The sequence below is a fragment of the Anser cygnoides genome, chromosome 5 (genome assembly GCF_040182565.1).
Source record: "Anser cygnoides isolate HZ-2024a breed goose chromosome 5, Taihu_goose_T2T_genome, whole genome shotgun sequence".
NCBI lineage: Eukaryota > Metazoa > Chordata > Aves > Anseriformes > Anatidae > Anser > Anser cygnoides.
Window position 1 is genome coordinate 34,678,620 of NC_089877.1, and position 20,612 is coordinate 34,699,231.

A 20,612-nucleotide genomic window follows, 5' to 3' on the forward strand; every position below is an offset into this window, starting at 1 on the left:
AGATTAGCATCAGCAGGGGACAGCCAGTTATTACTTCAGTATTCAGCCTTCTTTATTAAGCTCTCAGTTAAAAAACGCCACAAGCAGCACCTCCTGTCTTCTTCAGAGCTCTGTTTTCCACTGGGCAGAGAGAGCTGTGAAACAACCCAAGGTGCCTTTGCCATACACTGCTGGAGACCACTGTCATCCTGACACTTCTCAAAAAAGGCGGCCACGCTCCTGGGCTGTCACCATGTCAAAATGGTAGCAGAGAAAAAAGCAAAGTAAGGGCAGGGTGAAAGCACATGTCCACGTAGGGATGTAAAGGTGAGTTTAGGGATCTGGCCCTTGATTCAAAGCCTCAGTGGCAGCAGAAGTGTGTGTGACGCTCTGATGATGGAAACCACCCGCATCCATTCCTACCTTTTTGTTCCTCTCAACTGAAACAAAGTTGAGGTTTTGTGCAAACAGGTCTGGGAGCTCCTCTTTCAAAGGAGAGTCCAAATAACATGCACGATTCACAACCAAAAGCCAGGCAGAGTGGTTAAGAAAAGCTAAATTTATATTAAATTATCATCAACCCCTAAAATACTGAACACAGTGGTTAAATAACTCCAGAAAGTCCGATGTCTCCAGTGAGTAACGTTAAAACCATTACACAGGAACACAGGGAAATCACTGATGTTAGCTCAGGACAGACAGGAGAGAGGTTTGCTTTTTACATAGTAAATCAGTGCTCAAGAGATCATCCTCCAGTGGCCTTTTTACATTCTTAGCAGCCTAAGTGCAATGAGGGTCTTCTCTTCCCCAGCATGGGGAAACACGATGCACCCCCGAGGCAGCATCTCACTGGAGCTTTCTCCATACTTTACGATAAAGAAACTAATTTTTGTCCACCTCACTTTCAGAGGAGAGGCTGGGGGATGTTTTGGGGCCTTTTTGCCATCAGGAAGGGGGCAGAGGGCAGTTATGAATGGTTGGTAGGCTGGAGTATGCAAGGTCCCTCCTCAGAAGCAGCAGAGAATAAACCAAAGCGGAGATCACAAGCACCAGTAGTTGTTGGAAGGACTGACTGGGTTTTCCTTTCCATTCTGCACTTGTGACTTGGACAGCAATTATTTCAACAGGCTGACTGAACCTCAAGTGCCAGTCTGGGCAGATGTTTCCCTTCACCCCTGTCCCACCTCAGGAGGTTGGTGCACACTTACAGAGCTACTGGGGAAAAGTAAATAAATAAAAAATACTCCTGCTCTCTCACAAGTCAAAGTCTTCCTCCCCCGTCCTTCACTCCTAGCTCTAATGCCCCGGTCCCTACACGTGGCTTCTGTTCAAATTGAGCCTTCTGCCTGTGCTTCAGCCTTTGATGTCCCTGTATGAGGCAGCCTAGACAGACCAGGTCCGTGTCAGTGATAAAGAATCCTTTCTCAGTCCCCAGCTGAGTCTACACCTCAGTCCAAAACTGCCCCCGTCCAACAAAAAAAAGTTTCCCATGCTGGAGTCAATCAAATAAATAATTAAATAAAAATCTAATAAAAAAACAATCCCTCTGGGAGTTGGGAAGAGTCCCACATTAACACAGGGAGACTTCCAAGCCTTCGCTCCAGTTCGTTTTCCACAGGAATACACACCAGTCAGCCCAATGGTGCAGTTATGAACAGTTTCAAGCCACCTAGCCAGGGCAAAGCTGCAACCTTCCCCTTGCTGCAAAGCTACCTCTGGTGTAAAAAGTACAGCCAACCCGCCAGCAACCATCATGTTTTCAGGGGTAGAAGGACTGTTAGTATATGAACAAGGTTAGAGCAGAGTAGGATTGATTTTCCTTTTTTTTTTTTTTTAATAGCTGGAAAAATATGGCACAGGAGATGCATCCTCCCCTGCACCTCTACTGTATGCTTTGCTCTCTTTACACCATGGGTGGGAACGTACTCGGCTTCTTCCTAGGAGATAAAGAGGTCACAGTTTGCCGTGAGAAATTCTTCACTGGAAAGTTCTGCTTCCAAGTATCTGGTTTAACACTTACTATTTTACCCTGATAGTATTCATGTAACTTGAGGGGTTGATTTAAATCTCATTTCTGAAGAAGTGTCAAGAAACATTTTCTCAATCTTTTTTGCTGCCTGAACAAACAGATGACAAGAGAAGTCAGGACACTACGAAAAAGGCGGCAACAGTCCTTGGGAGCGTGCAAGCTCCAGCTGCTGCTGGGGTGTAACTGCAAGGGTAGAATTACCCCCCTAGAGGGTAAAGGTCTTGGAGGCCAGAGAACAACTGAAGCTCACACAGCTGATGGGAAAAATGACTTTGCAAGGAGAGCTCTTTAGTAGAACAGTGGGGCTTAAAGTGCTATTCTCCCTGACAAACTATTTTTAAATGGCCCTTGCAGCTCCATGATTATTGTTTCCTACTCTAGGTCAAATGCGCTCAGCTTAGTAATAAACCAGCTCCTAACTGTTAGCACTGAGGGTGCCCCTGGGGGAGACTCGACCTAGGAATTCCTTTTTCCCTTGGTACGGTAATCAAAGGTCATAAAGGCCAAGAGAACTAGGACCTAGCAGAACTGGAACTGGTGGGGATTTAGCAATTTTATTCATATATATATATATTTATATATATCAATTATGCAAAGGCAAGAGTAAAACTTAGGTCTGGCTGAGATGCATTTCCTCCCATCAGCTCTCTAGAGCTAAGAACAATATCGGTTTATTCTTTCCTCGAGTACAGCACTCTGGCTCCAGCACCCACAGGGAGTGGTTCTGAAAGGGCAACTTGCTGACTCTAATTTTTCTGGAGCAGAAATATTTTTCAAGAGGAAAGTGGAGAAACAGGAGCAGTGTCCACTGCCAGCAACAGACATAGTGCTCCGATCTGAGAATTCCATAAGGATTTTTACTAGCAGATGGGAACGTAAACAGTGATGCTCTCCTGAAGTGTCATGGCAACTGTGGTTACCCTCTTTATGCCCTCAAAAGGTGACCTGACACTGTGTCACTGCCCCCTTGAGCCCCAGAGTATACTCCATCTATTCCAAAACATCTCTCCAGTCAGAGACCCCACAACATAAAGCCTCAAAGAGTGCTGCTAGTGCTGGAATGACTAGGGGAACTTCTGTGACCAGGAGCTAGCGTCGAGGCAGCTCTGCTCTCTTCATGGGCATCGACCGTGAGCTGGACGGCACAGGACTTGCAGGTTGCCAGAGAACACAGAATCTGGACCAGATTCAGGCCAAAGGAGTCACTGCAAAAGTTAATGTGGCAGCTTCCAGGAAAAGGGAACATATAAATAAACCACAGACAGTGAAAATGAGCCAAAAGGGTCTCTGGGTTCCAACCCACCCGTCCTCCCCCTCCAACCACAACAGCACAGCTGCCCAAGCTCCTTGCTGAAAGGCAGTCACAGTCTCTGGGCCCCTCACAAGAGAGGCTAGTGTCTGTGCCCTTCCTTGCCTGCAGGCAGAGTCCTGTCTTTTTTGTGCAGAGCAAAGGCCAGGGAGGGTACGAGCATTTCCAAAGGAGCGTGTACTTTAGACCTCGCTCTCCGTGGAGGGCTTGCGTTGGTGTTTCCAGCCTGTGTCTGGGAGTGAGCCCCGCCGTTCAGGAGTGGCTGCTGCTGTGTTAACACTGCTGCATTCAGACTGTTCTTCCTGAAGCAGCTGCTCAGTTTCAGTGTCATCCAGTGAACCAGAACTAGCCTGGATAGAGACCGTGTCCGTCTTCATGCAAACGTGGTCCCGGAGGATCCCTCCTCGAGAGCTCCGAATTTGCTTAAGGTCATCCCACTCTGAATCATCACTGGATAAAAGGCATATGCCCTCCACAATCTTTATCTTCTCCTTGGTGTAGCCGTGGTCAGGACCAGTCTAAGGAGCAGACAGATGAGTGAAAAAACGATACATCTATACAAAAATAAGGCAAAGAGCAAAGCAGAGCTGGCACAAAGAGTGAAGCAGATGAAAGGTTGGACCTCCACGTAAATAGCCACTGGCTCTGACTGTCACAATGGCAAAACCCATTCTAAGTCTCCCCTCAGTTCTTCACCCTCCCCCAGATGAATCCTCCCTGCAAGAGCTCTCATTACAAACTCCAGGAGCCTTCAAATCATAGAAGGGAAACAAGCATGAGGAGGCTCTCCTAATTCAACTATATAAAACCCCTGGCAGCAGGGAGCAAGGACACTGAGCCTAAAGAGGAGTTAAGCAAAAAGTAACCAGCCAGCCAAAAAAAAAAAAAGGAAGAAAAACCCAACAAAACATGGAAAGCAGAAAGAGCTAGAAGACTTCATGGTAAAAATAGCTAGGGTTAGGGAATTGATATCTGAGTCATTCTAGATTCAACTCTCAGGAAAGCACAGCTGGAACACCGCTGTTGAGTCTAAGCTCCACAGTGATACACGGGAAGCAGATTACAGGGAAATGATGGAAATCATCAGAGGCTAGCATGACCATACTAAGATTAAAGTAAAGAAATCTGCCTTACTTGGCTCACTGACAAGTAAGGAGCATTAGAACATCTGATGTAAACCCTGGGAACAAAGTGGAGTGAGAGGGGAATACATCTGGGCATATGTAAGAGCAGCAGAATTAAGTGGTAAGGATGTGGATTTCCAAAGAAATCAGCCTGTCTTATCCTTACTAGGCAAGGCTAAAATTGCAGGAAAATTTGGGAAGTCCATTAGATAGTATATTTGAAAAACAAAGCCAGGGAAAACTCTTCTTTGCATAAGTCTTGTCATGATCCCTGCTAGAGGAGCTAAGTAATCTAACAGGCTATCATAAATACTTGTACAGAAATTATTTTTCAGATCTCACATACTAAGTAGCCAAAGCCAAGACCAGAGAAAGTGATCTCAACTTTCTTGGCAGAGAGCAGAACTGATTTAAGGACATAAAAGCCAAGGAAAAAACAAGAAAGAGGAATTAGTATGGGACAGCCGCACAACACAGCTTGAGTGAGGGAGACAGAATCAAACGCATACATAGAATAGTGATACCTGACGTGAGGATGTGGATGGAAATCAGAAGAGGGAAGATGAAAAACTATCTGAGTGATAAGAAAGCTTCTGAGGAGAAAACAGAGAAGAAACTAAGTGCTGCAAGACATCATATTAAACCCTCTCCGTTCTGCCACACACACACAAGGTGGACCTCTGGAGGGCCTTTAAAGCGCCACGTTTATTAAGAGCTCCAGTTCTCTCCCTATCCCACCCCTTCCATGCAGTGCACAGCCAGGAGCCACATGCTCGTTACCAAACTCTTTCTGCCTGCCTTGCTCCCCTGGTGACTGCCCAAAGCAGCCCTGGGGCAACAGTCACCAACCAGGACTGTGCCCAGGGAAGACAATTCCCTTTGACTCATGTACTTCAGCAGTCAACATCCAGTGCAAATGAAATATAAGACACTGTGGGAGTGGAGAAAAAGCACAGAGCTAAAGACAGGTCCAATTCACTACAGCTCACTGAGGAGGAAATGCTGCTGCTTGGAGGAGTCTGAGTAATTTACTGAAGCTGTCCTCCAATGTCCTAAAGGGTAAATGCTGACAGAGTTGCAATATTTTCACATGTGAAGGCCTGTAATACTTAACAGCAGCTTGAACTCATCTTCCATACCCTTAGTAGCAGCTCTTACCTCTTTCTTATAGCACAACTGGTTGTACATTGTTGGTTTGGGAATCGTTTCAATCTTCACCTCCTGGGTAGATGTCCGATATGAAGGATTACTGTAGGTTAGATTCCCCAGGCCAGGGTCTGTGAACTTGGACTTATTATGCCTAGAGGAAGAGAGCTGTTAGAAAAGAGAAAGAGCCCTACCGCCAGGATCTGAAGTTCCTGAGTGTTCAGTGAATGGAAAGCTCCAGCAATCTTAACTGCCCCTCAAAGACAGGGGGAACACTGGTTTCACCACGCTCCTCAGCTACATGTATACTCTACTCACTAGCTACCAGTGCAGCAAGGCTCTGCCACGTAACCACTAAAGCTGTACTGGCAATAACTGGAGAAGCTACCTGGCAGAGAGCACACAGGCCCACACATGTACTGAGATATGAATTACCTCACACCCCCTTCCATAACTCCTAAGCTCGCTGCAGAAAATTTAGCCAATACTGCTTCAAAAAATATGTGTACGCCCAACACTTCAAATGAACAGGACTAATCTTGCTAATCATCAAACACTGCTTACAAATGAGAACAAAGGGATTGTCTTTCTTCATTGTCATTTACAAAGTGTTATTCAGGAGGTTTCTGCTCTTAAACAGGCTAGATTTTACTATGGTCCAGGAGAAGGGGAAAAGATCACTTACCTATATATAATGAAAGCAGCAATTAGCAGCAAAATAAACAAGATGCTGAGAAGGCCTCCAATAATGTAGCTAACATGCAGTCCTTCTCCTGAAAGAGAACAGCAAGGGTACATTATACACTTTCCTTACCTTCCACTGGATAATTCTGACTTCAGTAACAAAATACAAAAGTATATAAAGTAAAATGTCAACACGCGGAGTAAGTTTAGCAAAGGGTTTTATTTGACATATGAACAAATCCATTCCTCCCACCCAGTCCCCAGCAAACCAGGAGCATCAAGATCTTTGTAATGGGGCTGGATAAAGATGAGTTATACCTCCTTGCTAACAGCTTATTCATGCAGTGAGAAACCATTAACCTAACCAACCATCCTCCACTAAATACTAAGAGGATGGTAAAGAGGGGTAACATTAAAGGTGAAAGCCCAATGGATGAAGTAGGAGATGAAAGAAAACAGCAGTATTCTTCATACCAAAGTGTCGTTTGGAAAAGTCCCCATGTAGGCTAATGAATGTGTATGACTGTTATTCATTTTCAGATACATTTTGCTCAGAAAGCGTTTGAGGAATTAAGGATCGAGTTTCAGAAGTTTTAGTTTCAAATATTATGTATTGGAATGCTCTGTACACATCTGGAAGAACACCACTGGCGGAGGAGAGCAAAGAAAAGGAACTCACCCACTGTTGCCAGCACTGCCTCATTGGCATGGGTACACAAGCCTCGTATAGCATCTTTGTCGGAGCAGCTGAACGACAGAAGGACACAGTTAGTATCCTGTTACTGAAAGTAATACCAAAAGTATCAAAAGACAGGATGGAACAGGCTAGCACTGAAATCCCTTCCATTTCCAACTCAACAACAGGAGCCCTCCTTTCTCCTCTCTAGCGCCCTCCTTCATTCAGAGGAGAGAGGACCTCATATGTTTATTTCACTAGATCAGAACATTTTCAGTGCAGGTGCTGAAGCAAAAATCACAGTGCTAAAAATCACAGTGCTGAAGCAAAAAAAAACTTCCTAGATTCAGCACAGAGATCTTTCTGTCCAATACATTGTATCCAACAAAGCCAAAGTTTTGCCTGGTATATTTACAGCCATATATTATGGAGCAAAATCATTTCCTCAGTTGTCTGGGTCAGGTCTGATGTGTCAGAGTGAACTAAAGGAACAAATTCCTGTCTCTTCTTGAAATTAAGTTCTTAAAATTAGGACTTGAGAAATAAATCAAAGGAGCAACACGGGCTCAGGAGGATTTTAACACTTCATTTTGTCTTTATGTCTGTAAAGTCTGGAGCTGGAATAGCCCCTTTTGCCTAAGGAGATGTATATTTGGATGATGACAGCCAGAGAGGGCTTGCATGTTACATCTTGCACAAACGGTGACTTTCACACCCTAACTCCAACAGAACAAGAGTACTTACTTTCCTTCCACTGCTTCCAGAGATGTGAGAGGTTTGGCTGTTGACGTACCCATTCTGCCGGGCGGTGTCTGACTTCTCTCACTTACTCTGGTTGTTTCTGGACCAGGGGGCACCACACCAGGAACTAGAACGACACAGAAAAATAAAGAGGACCCCAACTTTGTGGGACAGATGAACAAGTCTGGTAAGCTACAGATAATTTCTGAAATGTGATTGCCATCCCAAACCCAGCCTGTCAAGCAGAAAGGACAGAAGAAAGTTCTGCTCACAGTTGTCTTACTTCCAAGTACAAGGCTTTGCAAACGTTTTTGCACTGGAGAGCTTCAGATGCTCTGGTTGCCATAGACAAATGAATGATCAACACATAAGTAGTGGCAGTAGCTCACATATAGAAGCTACTGCCCAAGCTATGCTCACAAAACTCACCAGTAGAACAGGGCCGCCCATCTGGTTCATCTGGACACGCACAAACAAAGTCAGAAGCCCTGGCAAAGCAGAGGTGAGTGCAGCCTCCATTGTTCACTCCACAAGCATTAGTACCTGGAAGGAACAAGCGATTTTAAAATCTGTTGCAGATGACTAGGTAGGAGCTCAGAGCAACATTTTTTTTTCCCCTGCTCAGCCAGAGATACTTCCTAGAAATTCAGCAAATTACTATGCTCTGGTACATGCCCTGTATCCGACTGCTCGGAAAGTGATGACAATAGCCAGATGTTGGTAAGATTAGGGCAGTCTTGAAAGGGTGGCACTGGAACTCAGTAGACAGGAGCCCAGTCAACACAGCTGCACAGATAAAAAACAAGCGCACATTCTGTTTTAATACAATGTCAGATGAATAATACAGAAAGCAACTTTTGCTGATCAAAGCTGTAAGAGAACACAGTCAAGATGTACTTGGCTGAAATGTCGCAGACAGACAAAGAACGTGCCCAGGGATGATACATTAACAGTTTGCATCCAAGGAAGGATGTCAACCTCACTCGATGTCTATAGTAGCACAGTGGCTCTAGATTTCCTTTTGACTCCAATTAACATTTGTCTGAGAGAAGGCCCTTCTATTTACCTGTTTGTCTTTGAGGGGAAACCACAATGATATCCATTAGCCCCTCAACATTGGCCAGGACTGTCTCTTTGTTCCGTCCAGAGTATTTGTCCACTCTCTGGATAGATTTGGTTTGCCAGTCAGTCCAGTATATCCATCTGTCCTGCTGCTCAGGGAGATAGCGAGAAGTAAAAAACTCAGAGCCGTTAGCATGTTTAGCCACATAGACACAGGATACCCATCAAAAACATGTCCCGGTGGCAGAAGGCCCCAAAGAAAGGCCTTTTCAACCCCTTCTTATCATAAAGAAAACGACTGTCTACACCCCAGAGGAGTTCAGACAAACTTCCTTTGTTAACTCCACAGAAGAGTAAAGTACTACCACCCCATAGCCATTTTGTTTTCCCCCAGACTATAATAATTGCCTGTCCCCAAGCTCCACTGTCCAAATAACACAGCAGGGAGAAAGGTATGTGGGGGTAAATCATCTTACCTGGGTCAGAGCAAAGGGATGTGACACCTGGCTGACCAACACTTGCCGTAGCTTCCCATTGAGATCACAACTCTCTATGCGATCAAGATGCGCATCCACCCAGTAAATCCTGGAGGAACAGGGAAAAAGGTGAGCTTCCACCAATACAATCCCTCTTTACTTTCTAGTCATTTGCTAGCCAAGATGTACTGGACCAATCAAAACACTTCAAGAAACTTAGCTAAGATGGTTAAAGAAAATTCATTAGATCCCTTAATTCTATACAGGTGCAAGAAATTGTTTCACTGACCTCCTTGTGTCATAATCCAAGGTCAATCCGTTCGGCCATCCTAGGTCTGTGTTGATCAGGATTTTACGTTCAGAGCCATCCAAGTTTGCCCGTTCAATTTTAGCAATGTGACCCCAATCTGTCCAGAAGAGGTACCTAATGAGATAAGAAACAAATGCAAGAAGAAAAGACCATTTTGTTCAGCCTAATTCAACTAAAACTTTCAGTAAACTGCACTGTTCAGTTTCAGAAAGGCTCATGTGGTCTGTAGTTTGCTTCTCCCAACTATCTGTCCAACCTTCACGGCCACTGTCTGCCTGATTTCCTCTGTCATTCGGTCAGTCCCTTGCTGGTATCTACAGATTCACACAGCACATCTGTTCTTCCACACACATCCTTGTCCTCCAATTTGCCTCTGTACAGCCCTTCTCCCTGTCCCACCAATACCCCATACCTACCCCTTCTTGGGAAAGACAGCAATGGCTCGGGGTTCATCCAGGCTGTTATTGATCAGCACTTTCCTGGAGCTGCCATCCAGTCTAGCTACTTCTACAGTATTGCGTCCTGTGTCTGTCCAGTAGAGGTTCCTAGCGACCCAGTCCACTGCCAGGCCATCTGTAGTCTTCAGACCCTGACCAATAACAGTTTCCATGTTGCTGCCATTCAGATCAGACCGCCTGAAAGGAAATCAGTAACAAATGGCAGTGAGGAATGGGTAGCTCCTGACAGGGATCACACAACAAGATCCCCCCCAACAACAGGATTACTTCATACTGCTGCCTCCCAAATCTCTTTTCTCCCCGTAATCTCTAGCAGGTTAAAGACACCCTTAGCATTTACTTCAGCAAAACACATGATGCTGCATGCCACAGACAAGGTGCAAATAGTGGTGTATTGACAGCATCTCATGGTCTCCCCAACTTTCTGGCACACTCCACACAGCTCACTGTGGCACAGACAGCACACACAGCTGGGTGACCTGGCCACTGGCCAAGCAGATCACTGGCACCCACCTGATGACATCAAGGAAAACATCTGTGTAGTAAATCTTGCCATCCACACTGTCATAGTCCAGAGAAATGACGTTATTCAGCTCGGGGACAGGGATGTGCACATCTGTATGGTCACTGGTGTCCAGTGAGATACGACGGATGGAAGCACGGCTAGAGAAAAGTAGGTAGGTCTCTGGAGAAGAGTCACACGTCTGCTCATCTCGCTTCAGCTGGATGCCAGTGGGGCAGGCACAGGAAAAGCCAGTGGGGTGAGGCAAGCAAAGGTGGGAGCAGCCACCATTACGAAATCCACATTTATTAAAGCCTTTAGAAGTAGAGAAAGCACAGTTTAAGGATCAATGTGGTCCCAGAGAACAAAGCTTTATTTTAAAGTCTACACACATGCACAACTTGCTAGCAGCTGAGTTCATCCTAAGTGTAGCCTTACTGGGAATCTACAGCCCTGCATACAGAGATTGCCTCCCTCCAAAACTAATGGTTGGGCAAGGAGAACAGAAAGGCACAGAAGTAGTGGGGAGCACAGGAACAAAATCCTGACCTTTATTCCTTGCTGATCATAGTTTTCCCATGGAAAAAGGATCATACAAATGCTGATAGATTCACAGAACTGCAGCTTAGATTTATTATAGCTGCAAAAAATAATGCTGACTGAAAGATCCCACCCTGTGGGGAAGCAGCGTGACAATGCACCAGAGGCCAGGCTGACAAAGAAGCTTCTGTTTCAAGTTAGCTGCACACAGTGGCAAATAAACAAAGGCATCAGAGAAGCCTGCTGTAAGTGTCTGACATATTAGGGTCATATCTTCAGTTCCGACTTTTTTTCTTTATTGAAAAGCCAGCATACATTTGTTAGAAGGGGATAAGCCCTGAAGGTGCAGGGAGTGGAGGGAATGTAACAGGGATATGATGGCTAGAGTTTTGGTTAGCTTCAAGTTATACTGTAAAGTTGTACTGTCAAGAACGATGTTCTACTGTTAGCGACAGAGAAGCTGCACAGAGTTTTCTGTAGAAGTACATACTGGGGAAATTCCACTGAAATGAAGGGACAACACAAAGCAACAACTCACACTGAAGAGCAAGGAGACAAGATGAGGTTGTATAGGATCCCCAAAATGTAACATAAGGAATCCCACTCTGGCACAGAATCGATGATATATATTAAGAGCTGCTAACGAAGCATAGATTTGTAGAGCAAAGTGGCAAGTGGGAAGATGAAGCTTGTGATGGCTGAGCAAAAAATGACTGGAACTTGAAACGAGGTTTCAGCAACTAGCTTAAGATGAATGATTGTCTTTTGGATTTTTTTTTTTTTTTTTTTTAAAAAAGAGACTGTCCATTGCCAGAAGACTCAGGTGAAGTCTAATATTGCATGGCTCTTTCAGTCTTCCTAAGAAAATGGCTCTGATGTGTGTGATAATGAGGCTGTCAGTGCAATCCAGTGAAGGAAATTGGGTGCATGTGGTCAAAAGACATGCAGTAAAAAATAAATAACAGACCTATGGAGCAGGATAAACAGGGGAAATTATTAAAAAAAATAGTTACACAAGAGGGAAGAAGAAAAGCTGATTCTAGTGCTCTATTTCTATCACTCATGCTTTCTTAAAGGACTCCTTTTCAATGACAGCTCCCAAGGGCTCCCCTAGTCACCACAGTCAGACACCACTCATTTGGGAGCAGCCTAGAAACTCACCCAGGGGCCGTGCCCTGTCGACAGCTTGTATGTCCATGAGGCCAGGCAGGTTTGCCCTCACCAAGATGACATTGGCACCAGTATCCTTGTCAGCCCTGTGAATGCTGCGAGTTTGCCAGTCAGTCCAATAGATGTAAGAGTCCAGCAAAGTGAGGCCATAGGGGTGTTGCACTGGGGACAGCAGGGTGCGGCGGTTAGCGCCATTGAGATCTGCAGCCTCAATACGCTGAAGAAAGAAGCAATCACATCAGCAAAACACTCAACACACACTGACCCCTCTTGCTAACTGCAACTACATCGAGTGGGAACCAGAGCCTATGTGATGTTATTCAAGTCCATCCTCCATATAGCCCAAGCTCTCAGAAAAAAATTATGTTCCCCTTGTTCTCTCAACAGCTTGTTCAAGAGCTTCAAAATAGCCTCCAGGATCTACTAAAGACCCAGTGACAAACAACACTAAATAGAAACAGACCTCAGTGTGCGCATCAGCCCAGAGCAGCTGGGACCCAGCCTTATCCACTGCCAGTCCGTTAGGCCAGCCCAGGTTGTTGCTGATCAACACCACACGTCCTGAGCCATCCATTCCAGAGCGTTCCAGCTTGGCATTCTCACCCCAGTCTGTCCAGTACATATACCTAGAGAAAAGCAGTAAGTATTATGGAAATAGATGTCAGAAGCTGTGTTCCAACACCTAGATAACGCTCTTGACAACACTAACCCCATCTCGTGGTATAAGGCTATTGCCCGTGGGCTGTCCAGATTCTGCCAGACCAAGACTTTCCTCATGGAGCCATCAAGGTTGCCCACTTCAATACGGTTTGTTCCTGTATCTGTCCAATATATCTTCCTGCCAATAGCATCCACAGCCAGCCCATCCGTAGTCAACAGACCTGAGAAAACACTAAGGTGTATCAGTCACTGCTCATCCTCCCAGCTTACTCAGGAACTTCCAATATTGCCTTTTTGCAACTCATCAGGGAGTTGCTTTATGCTTTGCCTGCCCTTCTACCAAAAATTTAAATATTATTCCACCAGGAGATCACAAAATCTCTCTTTTCACACTGCGCAGAGACAAGAGGCTCCCAGTACAAAATCACTCTTACCTGTGGTGATGATATCTTCAAATTTGGAGCCATCAAGGGCAGCCCGGCTGATCTTCCGCAGTGTGCTGTCTGACCAGTAAACCTTTCCTGGGTGGAAGAAGAGAAATTAAAATAAATCACCAAAATCCTTAACAATCAGACCCAGGTTTCTGACTACCAGCTAGGCCATTCAAGACTGATCTGATTGCACAGGAAAAACAGCAGCACAAGACTATTCAGCTAGAGCAATAGAACATTACATATTTTCTTGTTCAAGTCTTCCCCAAAAGGTGTGGAAGCACTGGCTCTGGGGAGTTCTCTGCTGTTCTAACAGTGACCTACACAGAAGGTCAGAGAATATATAATACATTATCAGCTAGTAGTAGAATCCCGCATCTTACTACTTACAGTATCCCAGAGGAGAGCAATCATGTCATCTACCTTAGTACACAGCAGTAGGTTTACATCAAGCACAGCATCAGATTTCAGTATAAGCCAATAGCCAGAGTCTCAGCTCTACTGCTGTAACAGAATTCAGCAGGAGGAAAGCTTTCTTAAATCCGAAATGGACAGGAACCTCTCTCAATATAGCAGGCAGCTTTTACCACTTAGTTGGAGCTGTCTATTTTCATATAGATATTCCTTTCCTGATGTGAAAGGAACATTTGCAGCATATACTAGAAAAAAAATCTACCCAAATTCACAACCTACACCAGTAAAATCTGCATCCAGGTCTTTATTCAGACATTTAGATACTGAAGTCACTTATTGCCTCTCAAACAGGCAGTTTGATACACTATGAAGTTCAGACCTTCACGAGGATCCACCCCAATTGCAATGGTGTTTTTCATGGTGACATTGACTGAGACAACAACATCTGCAAAGTAGGGAATATCCAGAGAGACCATACGGATGTCAGTCCTTCTGGCAAAGATCAGAAAGCTGGTCATTCCTACAGAGAATTGAAAACAGACAGGTATCAGTGAGAAACAAGTCCAGCCAACTGCGAGGCCTAATTTACTGAGCATTCTGGGGCCAAAATCCACTTCAGTGGAAAAGGTGAAGTCTGAGACAGATCTCTGCTTATGGGGAGTTGGGGTACAAGAGCTTTAAAGAATCTTTCCACATCACTCAGTATTTCCAGGTTGAAAATGAGTGCACTCATGGTAGAGTTACTTCTGGTACCACGTGGGGAACAGGAATTAGGAGGCAGTTTTCCTGTTGTCTAAGTGAATGTACCATGGCCTGAAGCCAAGAGCCTTCCACAATCCTCAAAAAAAGGGTCAATAGAAGGAGTGTGTACAGATCTATTAAAGGATATAACACCTTGTAGTTAAAAATAAGTTAAAGCAAAAGTATGAGGAAATTGTTTAGTTAGCCCGGTGCAATTTCAAGAACAATTTCTTCTGCATCAGTCCAGTTATTGACAGGTTTCTTCAGTGTTACCCTCTCACAGTGAAAGTACAGGCAGCAAATGGGCTTTTCAAGGGGGGTAAAGCAGGTAAGTGCATGAAGTGAATTTTGTTTTGTAACAAGGTGGGAGCAGAATGTAGTTATGGTCCAGTTACAATGAAGATCCTGCAGAGGGGACTCACCATGAGAGCAGGTCTTGCCATCAGACTGTAGATTGATGCCAGTAGGGCAGGTACAGCTGTAACCTTTTGGCAGAGGTGCCAGAAGGCATAGGTGACTGCAGCCTCCATTGTTAACTTCACATGGTGTGCGTACTACAGGAAAGATGACATGAATCCATAAGCCAGCAGAATAAGTACAAACAGGGGGTGGAATAGCTATAGAAATGTATTCTAGATTGCCCTTAAATGTCAAGCCCAGGGTTATTTTCATGCTCTCATATTCCATCCAGACTTAAGGCATTGAGGGCTGACAGACAGGCCAGCTCCTTGCAGGAGAGCTGTTCCACACAGTAGAGCCTGAGCAAGCTCTCAGCTCAGTGTGGCTTTGGGTGAACTCTGTACCTTGTGGCCTGTGCCGGTGGAAAACATGAATATCCATAAGATTCTCCAGATTGTCCTGCAGTGTTTCCCGAGCCTGCCCAGTCCTTCTATCTGCGCTCTGGATGCTTTTGGCCTGCCAGTCTGTCCAGTAGATTCTCTCGCCATAAAGAGTAAGTCCAAAGGGGTGAGGCAGATTGCTCCCAATCAGCACCTGGTCAGATCACCCCCAGCACCCCCCCCAAAAAAAAACATTACTGAGATGTCACTAAAGGCTCCCCTTGCCCCCTTCTCTCAACATCATAATATAGAGTCACAGCATGAGCAGAGTGATGAGGCAACATGAACCCTCAAACAGAGGCATCCTCATACACAGTTTATAACTGAAAGGGAGCTCTTCTCTCCCAGTGAAAGCAGCGTAGCATGTCTTGATTTGGTTATTTCACTTTCAACTGGAAAGACAGGCAGGGCCTCTTAGCACTTGGTGCTTTAGGACTTGCACCTCAAGCTCCCAGATTCCCTCCTTAAAGGCAACCTCCTTACCTTCCTGTTGCTGCCATCCAGACTGGCATACTCAATGGTCTTCATGCCTGCATCTGCCCAGTACAAGCGTTGTGACTCGTAGTCAATGGCCAAGCCATTAGGCCACGTCAGGTTGGAAGAAATGATCACCAAGCGGTTTGAGGCATCCATACCAGCACGCTCAATTTTGGGGTTGGCTCCCCAGTCAGTCCAGTACATGAACCTGAACACAAGGCCAAGACAGAAGTAAATGCCTGCACTCCTCCACTGCTATTACAGCCAGGCAGTGCCTGTAGTGAGACGAAAAAGAGCCTGATGCCTTCAGAAGCCAGCAGGAAGCAGCATTAGACTAACATTGTACTCATGTCCAGCCTTGGGTTTCTGTATTGTGCCTAAAATCATACTCAAATTGATATCCTCTCCATTGTCCATGTACTGGCCTTATTAACACATGGAGGAAAATGTTCAAGGTCTAATAAATAACCAGTTATTTACCAGTCTCCACCTCTAGTCCTTTATACTCTTGCTGAAATGGTCTTCCAGTAATCCACTCAAGGAAAGAATAGCCCTCTTCTTTCTATCCATCCAATCCCCAGCTCCATAGTCTTGTAATTCAGAAGCAAAATCCCTAATTAAAACTATTTGTTTCTGTTATTCTACTCAGGTTTGCTTCCTGTGGTGTAGTTGATCCCTCAATATTCCCACTGAGGCAATGCTTTGAAGCCAAGAGATCACTAGCATTACATCTTGCTTAAGATCAGCACTAATCTACCCGAGGAGATCCTTCTGATTCAACTCTGGTTGATAAGCAGAGAGTTTGAATAGAAATTCAGCATAGATATGAAACAAACAGAAAAGATCTCATTCACAACATTTCTGTAACACATCTTTAGTCATTAGGTCCCAAGGATAAACAATTGAAAACAGCAGCCAGCTCCTGCAAAAGCTCTACAGCATGACAGGTAGCTACCCCTACTTATCTTCTTTGGATATTAGTGGTAGCATCCAAATCAGGTCTCTAATTTCAGACTTCAGCATGACATAGAACAAAGGCACCAGGGAGAAATGTTTGCACAAAACCAAAGGACCTGAACACCTTTAGACACAGAAGAATTGCCATGTCATCCCAGAAGAAAGAATCTCTCACCCTCCAACAGGGTCCACCACGATATCTCTAGGTCTGTCTAGGTTCTCCCAGATCAGAACAGTCCTCATGGTCCCATCTGTGTTGGAGACCTCTATCCGATCTGTTCCTACAAATATTGAGAGAATTAGACACACTTCTAGAATCACAATAGGTAAGGCAAGAAGCATCCATATAGCAATGCTTTCTTCCTCTCCCTCCATCTCAATTCATACCTAGAAGACAGGTAACAAGCGTGGCTCAGAATATCACCCTCCGTTAGATCTCTCATGCCACTTCCATGGCTGTGACTGGTACAGAGTCTTACATCTCTCTGAACTCTCTCATCTCTCTGGCAGGGAACAACCTCCAAATCCTACCTGCTGTGCCCCAAGATACACTGCTGGAACATATGTGAACACACACAACGAAAAGCTCTGCAGCAAGACAACAGTGGGGTTCGATTTCTGCTATAAACCTTTCTACAGAATCAGCACCAGGGACACTACAAAGGGAATTAAACTAAAGATACCACCTCAGTTCCCTCATGTGGTGTTTATTTTTTTTTGTTTGTTTGTTTTCCCCTAGACAGAAACAGACAAATTTTGGGATGAGTCAGAACCACCCAGCTGTTACTCAGTTTTCATTACTAATAAGGAAGGCTTAAGCCTACGTAAAGCAGAGGAGCCCAGTACCTGCATCAGTCCAGTACAGTTTGTTGGTAACCCAGTCAATTGCCAGTCCGGCTGGACTTTCCAGGCTGGTGTCCACCACAACCTAAACAAAAAGAAAAATAAAAAAAATCATTAATGTTATTAGACCTTAGAGAAAAAGCACTGGCCCAATGCACTACTCATTCTCAAACAATGTAACTCTCAACAGGCAAAAGCCCAAGCAGAACAATGCCATATAAGAGCACTAAGGACTTATTTGAACTTATAAGTCTTACATTTGAAGAAACTACTACTAAGAAAATACTACTCCAAAACCTTGAACTTTGTTCTCCTCATTAAGGGCACATGCAAGTCCCAAGGACTGTGGCTCTTGCTACAAATGTAGTACATAACTGGAAGAATACTTTTTCCTTTCAGATTTTAGGGCTACAGAGGAATTAACCACAGCTAGTAAATCAAAGTGCTTTGTGTCCCACTTCAAGGTCTTCCAGAAAAACAGGAACATATACCAGACTTGTGTATCAAGTGTTAAGTGATCTTAGGGCTCATCCAAGTCAGAATCAGGCAAATTAATGAACATTAAATCCAACATGAACTACAGCTCCTTAGGAAGTCAGTAGATCCCAGTAGATTTAAAACTGATATTCCAGGAGTCTCCTGGCTAGATGGTCTCCACACATGGTTAACACTGTACCTCCTGGCTTGATCCATCCCATTTTGCTCGGCTGATTGAGTCGGTGCTAACATCTGTCCAGTAGACATAGTCATCCTTGGAGTCCCAGTCCAGAGCCACAGCGCTGCGCACATCAGCGAGAGGGATGACATCATCTGACAGGTCATCTGTGTCAAAGCTGATCCGACGGATGTCCATCCTTCGGGCAAAAAGCAGGAACTTGTCAAGACCTGATCAAAGGTCGAAAGGTCTTCTTTTAATTTCTCTAAGTTCAACAACACAGTGATAGACACAGACAATTCCCTGCTATATCCAAACTTAACCTTACATCATCTATCACTGGCAGGTCACAGCCCAGGATTTTAGTGGTAGCAAAAAATATCACTTTATTAGGGATTGGGAGCAGGGGGGAGCATAGCAGTAGAGAGCTGTCTCCTGAGGGTAACCTACGCAACGGGAATAAATTCAACCATGTTCTTCAAAGAATGGCACAGACATCTCTCCAAATCAAATAACTATGCCATCTCTCGAGAATCTAGGACAACAGTTGGCCTGATTCTCCCATCTGGCTGCAAACTAAGAGAAACTCTGGCAGTCAGCAAAGCTGAATTTTTTGTTCATCACTGACATAGCTATGGAAGCTCTAGGGAAACAGTCAGCTGTGACAGACAGCATGGCACCGATAGCAGCCCTGGATTAACGACTGAAGGATGGAACTTCCCTGCATCCCCACCCATCCAGCCTAGTGAGGGGAGTGGGAATGCAGAACAGGGGAATGCATCAAGAAGGTGAGGTGTTCTCCAGCAGGGCCCATAATACTACTCAGTCCATCCAGCTGCATCCCCTTGGAAGCAACTTCTGCTGCTTACTCCCATTGCCAACCCTCTACCACCCAACAAACATCTGGACACACAGGCTGTGGTCCCACCTCACTTACTCTGGGCACAGGCATGGCTGCTGGTCTTGCGGAAGCCCGTGGGGCAGGCACAGGTGTAATCCTTGCTGCTCGGCAGGCAGAGATGGGTACAGCCCCCGTTGTTGGCCCCACAACGGTTTCTCCCTGCTCAAGTAGCCAAAGACAAAAACAACCACGCATAAAGCAAAGAGTAAAAGAAAAAAGGAAAAATACCAGCCAGGGTACAAAGTCCCACATGGATAACATAACTTGACTTATCTACACAGAAGTTAACCGAGAATAAGACAATAAACTAAAGCACTAACTCCACTTGTAGGGGTTGATCTGACAAAAAAAAAAAAGCATTTAAATCAATCCACTTGCCAAGCAGATGACAGTAATTTAAAAGAAATAAGGGAGGTGTCGGTCATTACTAGTGCCCACTTATGATTCCTGCACCTCCCTCCTATATCCCCTTCTTCCCCCCAGTAGCTCTTACATACACGAACCACAACTTATTTCTCACTGACAAGCATTCACACCCAAGTGTCAGCAGGGGGAGCTGAGGTAACGCTTAGCACCGCGTTATTGCTGCTGGGGGACCTAAACTGAACGGTTGGATAGAGCAGGTGCTGGGGCAGCTCTGGACAGAAGTGGAGGACGTGTCAATGTCCTGGGTTCAGGCTTGCCATCTCCCTGCTTTACAGGGTGGGTGGCAGCAGGTATTCCAGAGGCTCAGACAGGTCTCTACTCCCTCTGCAGTTACCTGCTGGCTGGCGCTGAGGATGCAGTGTGTGGATGTCCATAGGGAAGTGGAGTTTATTCCGGATGATCTCCTGGTTCTTGCCTGTGAATTTGTTGGCACTGTTGATGCTTTTGGTGTGCCAGTCTGTCCAGTACAAACTGTCCTCAAACACGGTGATAGCAAACGGGTGTGGGAGGCCTGTAATGGATGTCCAATAAAGGAATTTAATTATTTTCAACAGGAGTCAGGCTATCAGGGAGGCAAGGGAACTCTTATCACCACCCCATATTCATTTCCACAGTCAACCTGCTCAAATCCACCTTACACTAACATGACAGACACTTCCTGTCCATTAATGTCTGGGTAGCAGAGCCCATCTCATAGCAGTAACAAAATTCATCCCACAGTGAAAAAACAAGAGACAACAGAATTCACCTACAAGCAGGTGGCTCTGAAACTCAGGTTAGCATTATACTACTCTTCTTCACTGCAGAGAGCATTCCCTGTACCCAGCCCCATTATTTACCTTGGCTAATAACAGCTTTCCTATTCCGCCCGTCGAGGTCAGCCCTCTCGATGACATGGTGTTTGGCATCCACCCAGTACATCCGATGCCCTGCATAGTCGATGGTCAAACCGTTGGGCCAGAAGAGGTGCGTATCCGCAATGATGCGCCGATTAGAGCCATCCATGTTGGAATACTCGATGCGGGGAGTGTTGCCCCAGTCGGTCCAGTAGATAGTGCTGGA

At 45.2% G+C, this 20,612-nt stretch overlaps 1 protein-coding gene across 5 annotated transcripts in view; it reads right to left on the bottom strand.

Annotated features, from left to right (window-relative positions):
* Positions 1 to 520: 520 nt before the first annotated feature.
* The window catches only part of LRP4 (LDL receptor related protein 4), an 89,402-nt gene continuing 69,310 nt past the window's right edge, over positions 521 to 20,612 (bottom strand). For 3 of the 5 annotated variants that reach the window (XM_066998732.1, XM_066998731.1, XM_066998729.1), the window contains 25 exons: positions 20,390 to 20,607; positions 19,885 to 20,061; positions 19,161 to 19,286; positions 18,245 to 18,453; positions 17,572 to 17,653; positions 16,901 to 17,006; positions 15,775 to 15,976; positions 15,256 to 15,445; positions 14,875 to 15,006; positions 14,091 to 14,231; positions 13,301 to 13,387; positions 12,916 to 13,087; positions 12,670 to 12,832; positions 12,198 to 12,423; positions 10,508 to 10,811; positions 9,953 to 10,171; positions 9,516 to 9,650; positions 9,227 to 9,335; positions 8,755 to 8,899; positions 8,118 to 8,231; positions 7,692 to 7,815; positions 6,951 to 7,018; positions 6,273 to 6,360; positions 5,600 to 5,741; positions 521 to 3,835 (listed from right to left, as the gene is read on the bottom strand). In XM_066998732.1, coding sequence (XP_066854833.1) covers positions 3,500 to 3,835; positions 5,600 to 5,741; positions 6,273 to 6,360; positions 6,951 to 7,018; positions 7,692 to 7,815; positions 8,118 to 8,231; positions 8,755 to 8,899; positions 9,227 to 9,335; positions 9,516 to 9,650; positions 9,953 to 10,171; positions 10,508 to 10,811; positions 12,198 to 12,423; positions 12,670 to 12,832; positions 12,916 to 13,087; positions 13,301 to 13,387; positions 14,091 to 14,231; positions 14,875 to 15,006; positions 15,256 to 15,445; positions 15,775 to 15,976; positions 16,901 to 17,006; positions 17,572 to 17,653; positions 18,245 to 18,453; positions 19,161 to 19,286; positions 19,885 to 20,061; positions 20,390 to 20,607 — 4,015 coding nt within the window. In that variant the 3' untranslated portion in view covers positions 521 to 3,499. Of the gene's footprint in view, positions 3,836 to 4,965; positions 5,035 to 5,599; positions 5,742 to 6,272; positions 6,361 to 6,950; positions 7,019 to 7,691; positions 7,816 to 8,117; positions 8,232 to 8,754; positions 8,900 to 9,226; positions 9,336 to 9,515; positions 9,651 to 9,952; positions 10,172 to 10,507; positions 10,812 to 12,197; positions 12,424 to 12,669; positions 12,833 to 12,915; positions 13,088 to 13,300; positions 13,388 to 14,090; positions 14,232 to 14,874; positions 15,007 to 15,255; positions 15,446 to 15,774; positions 15,977 to 16,900; positions 17,007 to 17,571; positions 17,654 to 18,244; positions 18,454 to 19,160; positions 19,287 to 19,884; positions 20,062 to 20,389; positions 20,608 to 20,612 lie in introns of all 5 variants that reach the window. The other 2 variants (XM_066998733.1, XM_066998730.1) reach the window with 2 other exon arrangements.